Below are 16947 nucleotides of genomic sequence, written 5' to 3'. Positions count from 1 at the left end.
AACGAACGTTCACGAACATAAATGAACGAACATAAAAGAATGTTCATGAACATAAATGAACGAACACAAGGTGTGTTCATGTTCGTTCATTTAATTAAACGAACAAATTTTTTTGTTCGTGTTCGTTCATTTATTAAATAAACGAACATAAACGAACTTCCCGCCGAACAAGTTCATGAACAGTTCATGAACGTTCGGTTCGTTTACAGGCCTATGGGAGACCGTAGAAATGTGGACTCTATGAGAAGAAGTAGATCCGAAAAAGTCGAAACAAGCGCTTGCCTTCTTGTTTCAAGTATAACCGAGGAGATGGTTTTTGCAAATGGCTAGCTACACCGATCATAAGCAAGTGTGAGACGGACTGAAGACATGGTTTTAGGTGTAGATCGGGTGCGAGCACCGCGACTTGCAACATTAAGAAGGGGGCTTGAAAGTTCGCGCATGAAGGATATCGAAATAGTTGATGATTTCGTGGCAAAATTGGTTGGTTTAGCATCGAAGGTAAGAAGTCTCGGCTATGAGCTCGAAGAAGTCGAGTTGGTGAAAAGATTGCTTGATTCAATGCCCCACTCGTTTCTTCAAATTGTGGCGTCCATTGAGCAATGTTCAACTTAGACTCTATGTTATTCGATGAAGCTGTTGGTAGGTTTAAAGTGTACGAGGACCACTTTAAAGGAATGTAGAAAACGAAGGACATTCAAAGTGGTTTGTTGTTGGCTAGTCATGAAAAACCACACGGGTGTAAACATTGTGGTGATAGAAGCTCGAACCGAGATGACTTTGGACGTGGCCGGGGAAGAGGTCGTGCGTCCATGAGGGGTCGAGATGGTAACGAGCGTTTCCGGGATAAAAACCACGTGAAATGTTATAAGTGTGGTGAATATGGTCACCACAACAACGAGTGTCCGAAGTTGAAAAATCAAGAGGTGAATCTCATCGAAGAAGAACTAACATTGTTGTGGGTGGTATGGACAAACCAATTAAGCAAGTGATTGCTGGTTTAATTGGTTTTCTATTCATAAGTTTTTATTTGAAGTTGCATGGTGGATGAGTGAATAAAGAGATTTAAGGGTCTGCGTGATCATACATGGCTGGAGACTTGGAATTATTTAGTATTTATGATTTTATAATTAGTTTATTAGTTAGAATTGGTATATACTAGTTTGACCGTATCATAAGGAAGTGTATGTTGGGAATTGCACGTTTAGAAGAGTGGGTCAATATCTTTGTACCGGTTCTTTGGGAGCATAGTAAGATATGGTTTGAATATATCAAAGTTTTCAAATAGATTTTATCAACTAAGTTAGTTATTTTTTTTATACACTTGGTTCTTAAACATTACAAGAAAAAACCCTAAAGGGACGACACCTATAGGCAATGTTTTAAAATCCGGTTTTTATACCGTAACGGATTTGGCTTAAAAACGGTTTAACCAGGTGTATCGGGCGGTTCAACTGGGTGTACCGGATGGTTTAACCGGTTTTATCGGATGGTTCAACCGGTACACCCGGCCGGTTTGAACCGGTTTTTATAACCAGTCATTGCCTATAGGGACAATACAGGTCCTCTCTATAAATCACTCTATAGAGACGACATGTCATTTCTGTAGGGTTTTCGTGTTTTTTAAGATAGGTTACCTTATAGGGACGACATATCTTCTCTATAAGGTGAAAATAATTTTTTTTGCTTTTTTTTTATTCTCTAGTTTGTTGAATTAGAAACTCTAAAAAAAACGTTTTAAAGACGACATGTTGTTTCTACAACTTTAAATATTTTAATTTTAATTTTATTTTATTAATGATCAATATATATGAAAATTTAAAAGAAAACTAAAAAATAAAGTTTAACTTATAGAGACGACATGTCGTCTCTAAAAATTATTTTGACTAGTCAAAAATAATTTTCATTTAGGCGGCAAAATTTCCCACCATTCCAAATTTGATTTGAAAAAAAAAAGATCTAACATATAACACGATATGTCGTCTCTATAGGGAAAATAATTTTGTTTTGTTTTTTAGTTTTGATTAATAAATAATTAAAAATACAAAAAAAAGTTATTCGCATATAGAGACCGAAAAAACCGACTCCTTTGTTAGGGAGTAGGATGTCAGACTGAATTAGTGAAAAGAGTAGTTATGTACTTTTTTTTGTGTAATAAAACATACAGCCCTAAAGGGAGTTAAAAGAACATATGCATCTTATTCTTCTGATAACATAGAATTGCATGCCACAACTTACAAAGATATGCACAATACAAGAAACTGAAGTAAATTGAATAGCAATATAACTTGACAGTTTCTACAAGAAAAACAAGCCAATTGTACATCTTTTACACTGTGTCATGACATGGTTACCAGTAATCACGACACGAACATTCTCCGTTTTTAAAATGATGAAACCGAGTTGCATCTCTAACAACGATTTCCCTACCAACAAGTTTCGAAATAAACTTAATAGCAGAGTGACAATCTTTACATACCCTCAAGTTCTTCATGATTCTCAACGTACTGTTTCTCGGCGTCTTCATGAGTCCATAAACAATAGCAAGTTTTTCACTATGATGCTTAAGAATTTCCTCTTTAACCTCTTCATCAAGATCATGCAAAACCACTTCCGTTTTCGGTACAAACCCTAATTTCTTGATTTCCTTCCAAAGTTCCGCCATATTTTGATAAATTTCACCTCTTTCCGGATGAACGCTATCTTCAGCTCCAAACACGTGCACTCGGTTCCTTATTTGAACCCAACTTAACCCTTGATCTTTTTTCACTTGTTTCGCCTTCATTAACTTTCTAACGTCAGCAGCATCGTCCCAATTCCCGCAAGCAGAATAGAGATTCGCTAGAGTCGAGTAGGCCCCGCTGTTATCTGGTTCGATTAGCAGCAGTTTTTCCGCTGCGATTTTTGCAAGATCCATGTTTTTGTGAACGATACTCGAAGCTAAAAGTGAGCCCCAAACTATAACATCCGGTTCAATCGGCATATTTCGTATGACGTTATACGCTTCTTGAAGTTTTCCCGCACGCCCATAAAGATCAACCATGCACGCATGATGACTTAACGTCGGTTCAATCCCGTGTTTTTCTTGCATTAATTTGAAGTATCTAACACCTTCTTCAACCAATCCCATATGCGTGCAAGCCGAGATTACTCCAACGTAAGTTATATGGTCCGGTTTTATATCAAAACTCAACATTTTTTCAAATAATTCCAACGATTCTTTTCCTTGCCCATGTTGAGCTAAAGAAATGACCATCGAAGTCCACGTGACAGTATCTTTTGAACAACGTATTATATCAAACACGCGTTTTGCATTATCGATATTTCCAGATTTAGCATACATGTTAATCAAAGCATTACCAACAGAAATCGACAGTGCAGATTCGGATTTTAACGCTCGCGCATGGATTTGTTTGCCATGCTCTAGAGAAGCCAGACTCGAACTTACACTCAACATAGCCGCTAGAGTGTAACTGTTAGGTTCGGGGCCTTCTTTGATCATTGATCTAAAGAGTTCGATCGCTTCGTTATTAAATCCGTTCTGCGTATAGCCGACGATCATGGCGGTCCATACTACAACATCACGGTCTTTCAAAGAATCAAATATTCGTCTGGCGGAATTCATGTCCCCTTGCTTGAGGTATCCGTCTAAAAGGGATGTAAATGCGATTATGTTTACGTTCGAAATCTGATTTTGTTGTACGATATTTTGAGCCGTCTTGAGATCGCCGAACTTAGAGTACATGGAAATCAAAGCGTTTCCAACAGCTCCGGATAAATCAAATTGCGTTCTCACAATGTAACCGTGAATTTGCTTTCCCGAGTTCGAGTCGTTAAGATTTGCACAGGCGGATAAAACACTTGCCAGCGTATACTTATCCGGCTTTAGAATCGGATCTTTTAGCATATTTGAGAACATGTTAAGAGCTTTAGCGTTGTAACCATGCTGAGTGTACCCCGAAATCATTGAATTCCACGTAACTATATCTCGATCGGTCATTTGCTCAAATTGAGCGAGTGCAAGATCGAATCGTTTATTTAGCATATGCATTGAAATCATGGTATTCCAACTCGACAAACTCTTCATCTTCATCCTACCAAACACACTCTCTGCTGTCAACACATCACCCGATTTTGCATACATGTTTAACAGAGAATTAGCAACACTAGTGTAACTACTGAGCCCGACTTTCACCACACACGAGTGAACCTTCCTGCCAATTTCCAATGACTTCATAGCAGCACAGGAGGCAAGAACAATCGTAAACGTATACTGGGTCGGCATTACTTTCGAATGTATCATGTCACTGAGCATCTTAATAGCCTTTTCAAAACGACCCGTCTGATTATAACCCACCATCATTGCAGTCCATGAGACAGAATCAGGTTCAGGCATTTGTTCAAACAGTTGGCGTGCATAGTCGATCCGTCCCTGTTTCGCATAAGCGGAGATAACCGTGTTCCAGGAAGATGCATTTCTTTCAGGCATTTCATCGAACAGCTTCCGGGCGTCTACAAGAAACCCGGTTTTCGCGTACAAGTTAATCAGATTGTTCATTAAGATCACACCAATATGAACACCAGACTTGATTATCTGAGCATGGATTTTTTTCCCCATACGGGGATTTTTGTTAACAATGGTACCTTGAATCAGAGAAACATAGTGATCGGATAGTTGGTGTCTAAAATTCGCCATGAAAAATAAATTTCTTTAAACATACATACACATATCGATAGTTTCCCATTTAGACATTGTAACATGCAGAAGGTTATTCATGTTTTTAAATTCTATAACTTTACAACTAATTCTTTTAATAAATTTAATAGTAAATTACAAGTTTTGTCTTTTATTTTTATATTTCTATAATCTTTGTCAATAAATTTGACGAGTTTTATCCTTAACGTTTCAAAATTTTGCACGTTTTAACCTTTAGACCAAATCTAGTTAGATTTTTTAGTTAAATATAACCATATGCCTTGCACATGAGGGCATATTTGTCGTTTCACTATTACGTGGACTATTGTGTAAATGTTTAATGTTTAGGGACTATTATGTAATATAATGAAAAAATATTATGGATACACACACACTCTCTCTAATATACAATTAAAAATATATATATTTAAAAAAAGCATGTACTCTCTCTCTCTCTCTCCAGTCTACACACACTCTCTCTCTCCAGTCTACACACTCTCTCTCTCTCTAACTTACAGAGCACCACCACCACCCTCCACCGGTCACCCCTCTTCCTACACAGATCTCAAACTCCGGTCCACCAAATTAAGCTGAGCAGCAACAGCAGCTTGATTAGGCAACATAGTAAACCCTTTGCTGATTCAATCTGCCCCATTTGTTAATTATGTTGCTACCGGCTTCCAAAACTCACCTGCCCGTAAACCCTCGCAACATTCATATTACCCACACTCAAACCACACTGTTGCTGCTGTTGCACGTGACTCGCACGTGACATCGAATGAGACCTTTGTAAACCGTGTTGATGAGTTTTAAAATTGGGTGTTCCTGTTCCCATTAGATTGCTTTGTTGTTGTTGTTGGATCAATTGTTGTTGTTGTTGTTGTTGTGATACAACGTTGGATGAATTAGGTTGTTGTGTTTATGAAGAGGTTGATGTGATTTGGGCAATGGTGGAATCGGGTAGGGTTTGGGGTATGGATTGTTGTTGATATATGGGTGTTGTGGTGTTAAAGATTGTGGGTTGAATTGGGGATGATGAGGAACCATCAACCATGATTGAAATTTTGAGTGAAGGGTTGCAAGTTACAACATGTGGGAATGAACAATGAATAGTGATGATGAGAGTGAAACTAGATTGTGGGTTGAATTGGCGACGGGCCGACGGCTGAAGAGTAGTGGTGGGAGGCAGAGGTAGAGATGGAGGTGGTGGTAGTGGGTGAAGAGAGAGAGAAGGGAGAGGGAGAGAGAATATGTTTTATTTCTTACACAATTATTCCCTTTAATATCAAGTTATTTACTCAATAGTCCTTAGGGAGGTAAAATTGTGACAACCCGAACCTTCAAGGTTAGTAGCGTTGAGTCTTGTGACCTTAACTCTTTATTATCCCTCTTCTTTGCGTAAATGTTTTGTTTTGTGATAACCCCGTTAAATCTAGACGTTTATGATAACTCGGATAAATAACATGCGTCGGGCCGTATGTGTATACATGAAATCACATCAGACGTATGATTGGGCCTAGAGCCCAACTGGACCTTAGAATTGAGCCCACCCCTCTTGTGCTTTACTTGTGTTTATTGGGCACTTTGTATCCTCAACTAAACCGAGCCCCATTCTCTTAATATCGAGCCCATCTTCTCAAGCCCATCTTCATAATATTTAATTTGCGTACAATTGTATAAGTGTAGTTGAATGATTGAAAGCCCTAACCTCTTCACCTCACCCCTACTCGTGACGGCAGGAGACCCCCCCCCCTCGAGACATTACATTATTGGATCAAGCTTGTTGGGTTAGTGATTCCTCATGTTTGATTTTTATTAATAATTGTGTTTTTGTATGACCTTGATCGTATGAATATGATGTACATGATGATTAGGATTGCAACAAACATCTTATTAAACCTTCTATTGAACCAAATCAAGAAGTGTTAGGATAACTGCTTTGTAATAAATGAGTAGGATGGCATGCATACTAGGTTCGGATAGCGTGAATATGATATGCATAGTTGTATCGGTTATTAGGAATGATCATGTTGGATTTGATGTCACGTATTGACTATGTGGTATTGATGTCATGCATGTTAGTCAATCTATGATCTTGTTTCACTCGTGATGATATATGATAACCGAGCTATGGTGCCATGCTTTTGAAATTGGTGTGAGGACTGTGTAGATTTATGATATATTATATTCGATTGTTATGATTCATACATATGTGATTAATCTGAAACCGTGTAGAACATTAGAAGAAATAACTATGAGAATAAGTTGATGTGTAAAAGGGAGTTTGAAGTCTCAATCGAATCAAGCATGTATAAATTATTATATGGTTGTCAGAATAGTGGTTTAGTACTTCAAGGTGACATGTGATAACTATTATCAATAGTGCATGTATTGAAGCTTTAACTGTGATATATGTCGGCCATGATTATAAGAATCACTTGAATTCATTTATTGTCTAGTGATTGTGCATTAACATGTCTATTCATGACATCAGACCCATGTGTGATAGTCTTGAACTAATCAAAAGACATATGGGTAACCTAACAAAGTTGACAGTGATAGGCAAAATTGTAGTGTGTAGTTTATTAATGCCATCATGTTTTAATTGTTGGAATTGAAATATTTGATGGATACATGAAAATTAGTGTGGAATGATAACGAATGTATATAGTAAAGATGATGATAGTTGTCATGATAGCTTGACCCAAATGACTGAACAAACTGTTTGGGCCGCTTATGTGCATAGGGCCGTATGCAACAAGGTTGGGCGGGGTAGTGTAATAGTTCGTGTTGTGTCGCACACTGGTGGGTGTTGGTTGCACACTCAAATGCGGACCATACATTATGAATGGGCCTTGATCCGAATGGGCCATGATCTAACAAGCTACTGTAGGAACAAAAGTCGTGTCATGAGATGGAATATGAACTAATTGGTTAGTCGGTGTTATTCGATAGTGTGTATAGAACTTAACATATTGATTTCGTGAAGTAAGGATATGTGAATCATGTATTGATAATGCGAACTTGTGTGGGACTTGAACACCTGCTACGTGTTAACCATGAACTACTAATGTACATGAGTAAGTGTTACGACTAGTCGTATGTTATGCGTTTCTGGTACATCATTGGATTGATGGTGTGTATGATACTTGTGTGCTACGTGTGTGATAAGTAGAAGGAATTTGTGACTAAGTGTTACGAAACTGACAGTTACTGGTAATCATTTTAGGATTTGGTCGACCAACTGTAAACACGTAACCAATCTTACCGAGCAAACCAAGGTGAGTTCATTTCATTTTTCTCAAGCATGCGTCCCGGTGGTTTGGGACAACTGGTAAACATTTGGAAGGGAAAACATTGGGTAAACAACTTAATCGGTTTTGGTTATTGCCTGGAGGGCAATGGGGGCAATTAGTTGATAGCGCTATTAGGTGGGAAACCTCACACCGGGCCGTAAGGACGGGCGTGAACTAATTATCTGGGTATGGCTATGGTTGTTAGAGGCACACTCCTCGGATACATATGGGCACTCTCCCTAGGGTATCTAACGAAGGCAACATAGCAATCGGTCGTTAAGGGGTACCCACTCCCCGGATACTTATGGGCACACTCCCTAGGGTATCTAACATGAGCAACATCGTAACGCAACATTAAATCGTATTAACATACATATGGTAACATAACTTGTTAACAAAACCTTGAACTCACCAGCGTAGTCTGACACACTTGTTGCATGCTTGTAGGTAATTATTGAAGGAACTTGGGAGCTTGCCGTCTGATGCTGCTGGAGTGGTTATGGTCATGATAAACAATTACATTGATTTGGTTTCGATACATTTACACACTTATACATTTATGCTTCCGCTCAGTACTTTGGTTTTGGTTTAACTTTTCAAACAATACATTTCTTTCAATTGGGTATTTCAATACACTATAACTTGCGTTTGATATGATTGGTGGCTCTTGTTGGATCGTTGCACCTCCAATAGGGACATGCCCTAGGTGGTTATTTGGGGGTGTGACAGTTTGGTATCAGAGCCCCTGGTTATAGAGAACTCGGTTTTAAAACGTTTTTATAAAACCAAACTATAACCGAACAGATCCGAAATCGACCATGACACTCAGCTCCAGACTGCAAGGTTCGTTTCACGTTTACTAATGCATAGCATATCTAGTGTTTGCTTACGAATAACATCACACGTGAATGCACATTTAGCACTGCAGTATGAACTACTATGTTACCAACCCATGTTACGTGTTTTAAGAGTGCGACTCTTCTTGAACTTTTATGATCTATGTTTTGGCGTCATCTGTCTTATTGCTTGAATTCGGGGAACCTTTTAGCGCGAGTTAAGAGGCACTGAGATAAGCATGCAAATTGCCTTATTATTATGGGTGCACACATAATAATAATGTGGGGTGCATGTGAGTCCCAGTGAGGCTTAACGAGTGTGAGAGGGGTTCCGCTCTGTTAATTGATGTTATGTTAGAACTCAGCAGTCTATAGGAGTCATAACAGTGATTGTCTCCTACTCGAACATGATCTTTTCACCCCTTTCTGAATCCTTACGCATCTCGATGCTATCGACTATCACCTGATCACACATCTGAACGCCTAGCGAACTGTGTAGAATGTTAGGTGCAAGTATGAACGTCCCCGAGTTGGATGGCTTAGCATCAAATGGTTGGACTATACTTTCCTCACTTATCCTTGTTTGCTGGAACTTAGCGTGTTGATGCCTTTGATCCCGAAGTGCGATCACTTCTGCAACACTCTCGTGACATACCGTGTATTACTCAGTCAACTTGCAAGAACGATGGACAAGAGAGTAAACGTAGTACCTTACCGACTTCAGCATTTGAACGAACCTAGTTACCGGCAACGAACAACAGCGATTTGACTCCAACAGAATGCTTAACCCCAGCCAGCGACTCATGGGAGTCGACTCTTACGAACCAATGGAGACAAAACAGGAGGACGTCTTTTCAGATTTCGAATCCCAACTCTGCAATACACTGAGCATCGTCTCTACCCGAGGGTGCGGGTGATTTAGTGGTATATCATGATGATTCGGATCAGAGTTCCAGTTAGACGCCGATGCAACACGAGAAGGTGATAGCTTACGTAATGGACTTACAGGAAGAACTGCACGAGTCACGACCTGCGGTGGAAGCCGTAGTCTTTGGATTTAAATTGGAGGCATTACTTGGACGGTACCGAATGCACCACTTAGACCGATCACAAGGGCCTCCCGTGTACCTTGGCTTCGGAGGAACTAAATCAGGTAATGACATCACTAGAGGGAACCTTTGAATGATTTCGACTGTGAAACCTGGAAGTGCACGAGCTTCGCTATCGACTTTACCTACCTGATCGGACACGCTCTATTCAAACTGGAGAACAGCAGGAAGAGGATTTTCAAGTTAAACCCATGCGGGGCATGGAGAAGCAACCCTTGGCAAGACGGACGGTACTCGCTACTTCATGGAACAAATATGGATTCTACTGTACAGCAATCCAAAGGAACTTGTGTTGAGCGAAGCGCACCAGCCTCGGTATACTGGTTATCTGGATTTGATGGAATATGTTAGGATTGGGGGATCTCGATCTGGCAATTGGGCTTGAAGGCCTACACAACTAAGCATGTGAATGATGCTTGGCTTGTGGGAAAGCCAAGGTGAAGCATTAGCAACCAGAAACGCCTATATGGAAACAAGAACAGACTGCCATGGATTCTGTCTACTTAGAACTCGAAACGGAAACAATACCACCTGGGTGATCGTTGATTGTTTCATGTTATCGGCACACCTTCCTGCAATCAAGGAAACTGACGAGTCTTCACACCTTGTGGATATTCCTCTGAGAGAGACGGCTATCTGGGCACGAGGTGCCAACCCCTGCATCTCTGATTTTGAGCTATACTTGATTTATGGCAGGCAATACGCAACACCCTTGGCTCACTTCTAGGCATGAGCATTACTTATCACTGTAAGACAACCGGGCAGGGTAACGAACCATCCTGACACACGAAGACACGCGGCGAGCACGTGCGTGATCGACTATGGTAAACATTTGGGAAGGACACTTATCTTTGGGTGAGCCTTATTGCAGCTGTTACCATTTTGCATACATAATAGCGATTATGTCGGATCCGAGGTTCGAACTCGTGACCTCTGGTCTATGTGCAAGCACACAACACCACTGGACTACTTCCTTGTTGGACTAAGGTGGGTGACAACCTAATCACAGATCCAGAGTTTGTACTCGAACCTCTTGGGAAGATTTTTCATATCAAATATCGTTTGGCGGCAATGCGTGACCGTCAGGGAAGTTGATAAGCTTAGGAAACACTGGGAGTTCGCTGAAGGCGAATGTACCGGAAATCTCACCTTGGGAGGGTGCGGTACACTATGGGAAACGTAGCAAGTTTTGTTTGTGGTACGCTGGGACGTTTGGATTTCTGGAACGGTTGGCGATATAACTCACGAACTCGACTTACCTAACGAATTAGGTAATGTACGCGATGTCATTTATGTCTCGAACCTAAAGAAGCGTCTGCTCGACGCAACACTTGTGATACCCTTCTCGAAGAACTCACTGTTAACACAGTCGAATTTCAATCATGGGAGTTGTTGGAACTCAACACGTGGACCGGAGTTCACGCGGAAACGAGAACGTTGGATAGAGCTCTAGTATTCTCAATTGTTCAAGCAGTGGAATCAATTTCTGTTGTCATTGGCGAATTTCGGGACGAAATTCCCTTTCAAGTTGGGGATGATGTGACACCCCAGGAAAACCATGCAACCTAACTAGCTTCCTAAGTAACTACGTGCTAAATTTCGGGACGAAATTTCATTCAAGTTGGGGATGATGTGACAACCCGAACCTTCAAGGTTAGTAGCGTTGAGTCTTGTGACCTTAACTCTTTATTATCCCTCTTCTTTGCGTAAATGTTTTGTTTTGTGATAACCCCGTTAAATCTAGACGTTTATGATAACTCGGATAAATAACATGCGTCGGGCCGTATGTGTATACATGAAATCACATCAGACGTATGATTGGGCCTAGAGCCCAACTGGACCTTAGAATTGAGCCCACCCCTCTTGTGCTTTACTTGTGTTTATTGGGCACTTTGTATCCTCAACTAAACCGAGCCCCATTCTCTTAATATCGAGCCCATCTTCTCAAGCCCATCTTCATAATATTTAATTTGCGTACAATTGTATAAGTGTAGTTGAATGATTGAAAGCCCTAACCTCTTCACCTCACCCCTACTCGTGACGGCAGGAGACCCCCCCCCTCGAGACATTACATTATTGGATCAAGCTTGTTGGGTTAGTGATTCCTCATGTTTGATTTTTATTAATAATTGTGTTTTTGTATGACCTTGATCGTATGAATATGATGTACATGATGATTAGGATTGCAACAAACATCTTATTAAACCTTCTGTTGAACCAAATCAAGAAGTGTTAGGATAACTGCTTTGTAATAAATGAGTAGGATGGCATGCATACTAGGTTCGGATAGCGTGAATATGATATGCATAGTTGTATCGGTTATTAGGAATGATCATGTTGGATTTGATGTCACGTATTGACTATGTGGTATTGATGTCATGCATGTTAGTCAATCTATGATCTTGTTTCACTCGTGATGATATATGATAACCGAGCTATGGTGCCATGCTTTTGAAATTGGTGTGAGGACTGTGTAGATTTATGATATATTATATTCGATTGTTATGATTCATACATATGTGATTAATCTGAAACCGTGTAGAACATTAGAAGAAATAACTATGAGAATAAGTTGATGTGTAAAAGGGAGTTTGAAGTCTCAATCGAATCAAGCATGTATAAATTATTATATGGTTGTCAGAATAGTGGTTTAGTACTTCAAGGTGACATGTGATAACTATTATCAATAGTGCATGTATTGAAGCTTTAACTGTGATATATGTCGGCCATGATTATAAGAATCACTTGAATTCATTTATTGTCTAGTGATTGTGCATTAACATGTCCATTCATGACATCAGACCCATGTGTGATAGTCTTGAACTAATCAAAAGACATATGGGTAACCTAACAAAGTTGACAGTGATAGGCAAAATTGTAGTGTGTAGTTTATTAATGCCATCATGTTTTAATTGTTGGAATTGAAATATTTGATGGATACATGAAAATTAGTGTGGAATGATAACGAATGTATATAGTAAAGATGATGATAGTTGTCATGATAGCTTGACCCAAATGACTGAACAAACTGTTTGGGCCGCTTATGTGCATAGGGCCGTATGCAACAAGGTTGGGCGGGGTAGTGTAATAGTTCGTGTTGTGTCGCACACTGGTGGGTGTTGGTTGCACACTCAAATGCGGACCATACATTATTGTAACACCCCGTGTTTTCCAAAGTCAAAGTCAAAGTCAAATGTTGACTGTTATTGGAATTAAAGATTAATAAAGATTAATTTCATTTTAGTTTCATTTTGATTTTCATATTATTTGGAGTAAGTGTTGTATAATCAAACTAATCGACCGATAATCGAACTGTGAATCAACGACCGGCTGTGAATGATAGGAAGTAACAACGCAATAAAGCTAGTCAATCAATAATCAAGCTAATCGAATCAATCATCAAACTCAAGTGTGGGGATTTTAATGCTTTTATACGTGTGTGTGTGCCTTATGTGTTACTTGTGCATGTTTACTTTTATGTTAAAGTGTGTGGGGTGAATCAATCAAATCAATCAATACTCAAAGGTGAATCAAACTCAATCGAAACCGACTTGGAAATGGTTGTAAGGATGCTTGTATGTTAGATATAGTAGTTGAGACTAAAAGTAATTTGATTAGGAATTCTATCATTCTCAAATCATCGTTCATCGAACTCGAAATATCACAAATCGTCGCGAAACACTCAAAACTAGGCAAGCCGTTCGAACAGGGCAACCTGATCGAACAGGCTAGCCGATCGAACAGGGCAACCTGATCGAACAGGCTAGCCGATCGAACAGGACTGTTCGATCGGACAGCTGCTCGATCAGGGATGCTGTTCGATCAGCTGACCCTTTCCTCTTTTGGAAGCCTATAAATAGGGCTGTCCTTGTCAAACTTTCCACTTTTGGAAAAGCTCTGACCGACCAGCCTCTTCTTCTCACTAAATCTCAGATTTCTCTCAAACCGGTAAGTATTTCGCTCTAATCCTTGTACGTTTTTGTTCATTAATCGATTCTCCATCTTTCTATCTTTCAAAATCTGAATTTCATCCATGAAATCACCAAGATCTAGGTGTTCTTGAGTGATGTCATCATGGTGTTCTTGGTGTTCATCAAGAACTTCATGTTCTTGACTTCATTCAACCATGAATAAGCTAGATCTAACCGATTTCCACATAGATAACCTAAAATCTTCCAAAGATCTTAACATTTCACGGTGGAAAAGGATTGGAAGATGGGTTTCCATTTATCTTTCAACTCTTTTACACTCAAAAAGGTGAAAACGAGACTTGAACCGATTTATAAACCATTCTAAACAAACACATGGTTCAAGATTCGGGTTCTACCGAGAGATATACCGATTTCGGGTTAAACGTTAAACTTGGGTTCCAAACCGTCTCTGACCGAGTTTGGGTGATTCCTGCTCGAGTCAGTAGACTAAGTAGGGACTTCAGCTTTGTGGTTCAACTCGTAGTCAAAATATCCCTAAAACACCAACAATTAACGGGAATAACCAAGTGTTAAGTGAGAGGTTAACCGAATCGAGAAGCTGGCCGAACGGCTAGGCTGTTCGATCGAACAGCCCAACCGAACGACTATGCCAGCCGATCGACTAGGCTAACCGATCGACTAGCACTTAGTCCCACAAACTCATGAAGTGTAGTATTGACAAGGTACTGTTCGATCGACTACGTCACTCGATTGTAATCATTACTGCTCGAATCATGAGATACTATACTTCAAAACACTTAGACTTTTCGAAACATTGGAATGTCACCCGATCGAACATGCTAACCGATCGAGTGACATATTTGAAAACAATGAAGTGCTAGCCGATCGGTTGGGCTAACCGATCGAACAGCTGTTCGATCGGCCAACCTGAAAGGTAGTACAAACCATCATACACAAACACATCCTTCACATCAAAGGAAGAAACAATCCACTTGAAGGAACCAGCCGATCGAGCCAGCCGGCCGATCGAATGGATGTTCGAACGGACTTTCAAACCAATCGAACAGCCCACTCGATCGAACTGCTGTCCGATCGAATGGCCTACTCGATCCAAGTACATTGTTTACTTTTCCGCGTTACTCATCGTTGTGTCATCGAACTATTCAGGCTAACCTATTCTCAGTGCTCCCTTCAATCCACATCAACCACTGTGAGTATACTCGATCCCTTTTTGCTTTCAGCACTTTTGGGTGTTACATACGTAATCTATCAAATTCACAAACAACACAAACTATTTGAACGCTAACCTACTTGCATGTATTACATGTCTAAATGATTGCTGTTTATTATGTTTACACGTGGAGTGCTATCTGCCTGCTTTAGCAACGTAGTACTATAGTTTGGACTCAGCACCCGTTCACACGGGGGTTGCTAAGGACAATTTCTTGCATGGATTACGGTGGTAATCATGTATTGCGAACTGTCTCGGACAGTCAACCCGCAGTCGTTGGTATCGATGGTCCCATGTCGATAATTTACATGCATCGTTTGCCCTTGTGTACGTGCTTGGTTATGCGTAAACTATTCGAACTTTATATGCTATATCAAACTTGTGTACTCACCTTTACATTATATGTATTGACTTTTATTTTAACGTATGTGACAGGTGTTTAAGCTACTAGCTTGCTAGGGAAGCGAAGCAATAATAAGCTTCTAAGAGCCTGTGACCTTAGGACAGTGTCCACGTACCTGCTCCAGGGCCATAATTATCTGTAGATCTTGTACTGGCACCTGTAGTCAGTAAGATTTACGGATAGCCGTCTAGAAGTCTTAAAACAATATTTAAATTCGGTCTGTAATAATTAAGAATTTGAGTTGTCGGAACAGTTCCCATATTGTTTAGTTGATTTCTATGATAACTTGTTATTATTTGGGACACGGTATGGGACGTGTTATATAACTGAATTGTATGATAGTTGTTGTGGAGACTTCTGAACAATCTGTTTCGCTCAGTGCCGCGCCCCGATGATTCCGCCATCGGTTGGGGTGTGACAATTATGAATGGGCCTTGATCCGAATGGGCCATGATCTAACAAGCTACTGTAGGAACAAAAGTCGTGTCATGAGATGGAATATGAACTAATTGGTTAGTCGGTGTTATTCGATAGTGTGTATAGAACTTAACATATTGATTTCGTGAAGTAAGGATATGTGAATCATGTATTGATAATGCGAACTTGTGTGGGACTTGAACACCTGCTACGTGTTAACCATGAACTACTAATGTACATGAGTAAGTGTTACGACTAGTCGTATGTTATGCGTTTCTGGTACATCATTGGATTGATGGTGTGTATGATACTTGTGTGCTACGTGTGTGATAAGTAGAAGGAATTTGTGACTAAGTGTTACGAAACTGACAGTTACTGGTAATCATTTTAGGATTTGGTCGACCAACTGTAAACACGTAACCAATCTTACCGAGCAAATCAAGGTGAGTTCATTTCATTTTTCTCAAGCATGCGTCCCGGTGGTTTGGGACAACTGGTAAACATTTGGAAGGGAAAACATTGGGTAAACAACTTAATCGGTTTTGGTTATTGCCTGGAGGGCAATGGGGGCAATTAGTTGATAGCGCTATTAGGTGGGAAACCTCACACCGGGCCGTAAGGACGGGCGTGAACTAATTATCTGGGTATGGCTATGGTTGTTAGAGGCACACTCCTCGGATACATATGGGCACTCTCCCTAGGGTATCTAACGAAGGTAACATAGCAATCGGTCGTTAAGGGGTACCCACTCCCCGGATACTTATGGGCACACTCCCTAGGGTATCTAACATGAGCAACATCGTAACGCAACATTAAATCGTATTAACATACATATGGTAACATAACTTGTTAACAAAACCTTGAACTCACCAGCGTAGTCTGACACACTTGTTGCATGCTTGTAGGTAATTATTGAAGGAACTTGGGAGCTTGCCGTCTGATGCTGCTGGAGTGGTTATGGTCATGATAAACAATTACATTGATTTGGTTTCGATACATTTACACACTTATACATTTATGCTTCCGC

The 16947-nt window shown here is 40.1% G+C and overlaps 1 protein-coding gene across 1 annotated transcript; it reads right to left on the bottom strand.

The window, feature by feature from the left end:
• Positions 1-2257: 2257 nt before the first annotated feature.
• LOC110937964 (pentatricopeptide repeat-containing protein At2g22070) lies at positions 2258-4769 on the bottom strand. The gene has a single exon (XM_022180431.2). It carries the CDS (start codon positions 4694-4696, stop codon positions 2351-2353), a length of 2346 nt encoding a protein of 781 aa, XP_022036123.1. The 5' UTR covers positions 4697-4769; the 3' UTR covers positions 2258-2350.
• Positions 4770-16947: the final 12178 nt, after the last annotated feature.

The sequence above is a fragment of the Helianthus annuus genome, chromosome 4 (assembly GCF_002127325.2).
Source record: "Helianthus annuus cultivar XRQ/B chromosome 4, HanXRQr2.0-SUNRISE, whole genome shotgun sequence".
NCBI lineage: Eukaryota > Viridiplantae > Streptophyta > Magnoliopsida > Asterales > Asteraceae > Helianthus > Helianthus annuus.
This window is presented reverse-complemented; position numbering and strand designations above follow the sequence as displayed.

Bases quoted from the DNA above. Each gene is read 5' to 3' on its own strand.
- LOC110937964 (XM_022180431.2), bottom strand. From the start codon at position 4,696: ATGGCGAATTTTAGACACCAACTATCCGATCACTATGTTTCTCTGATT.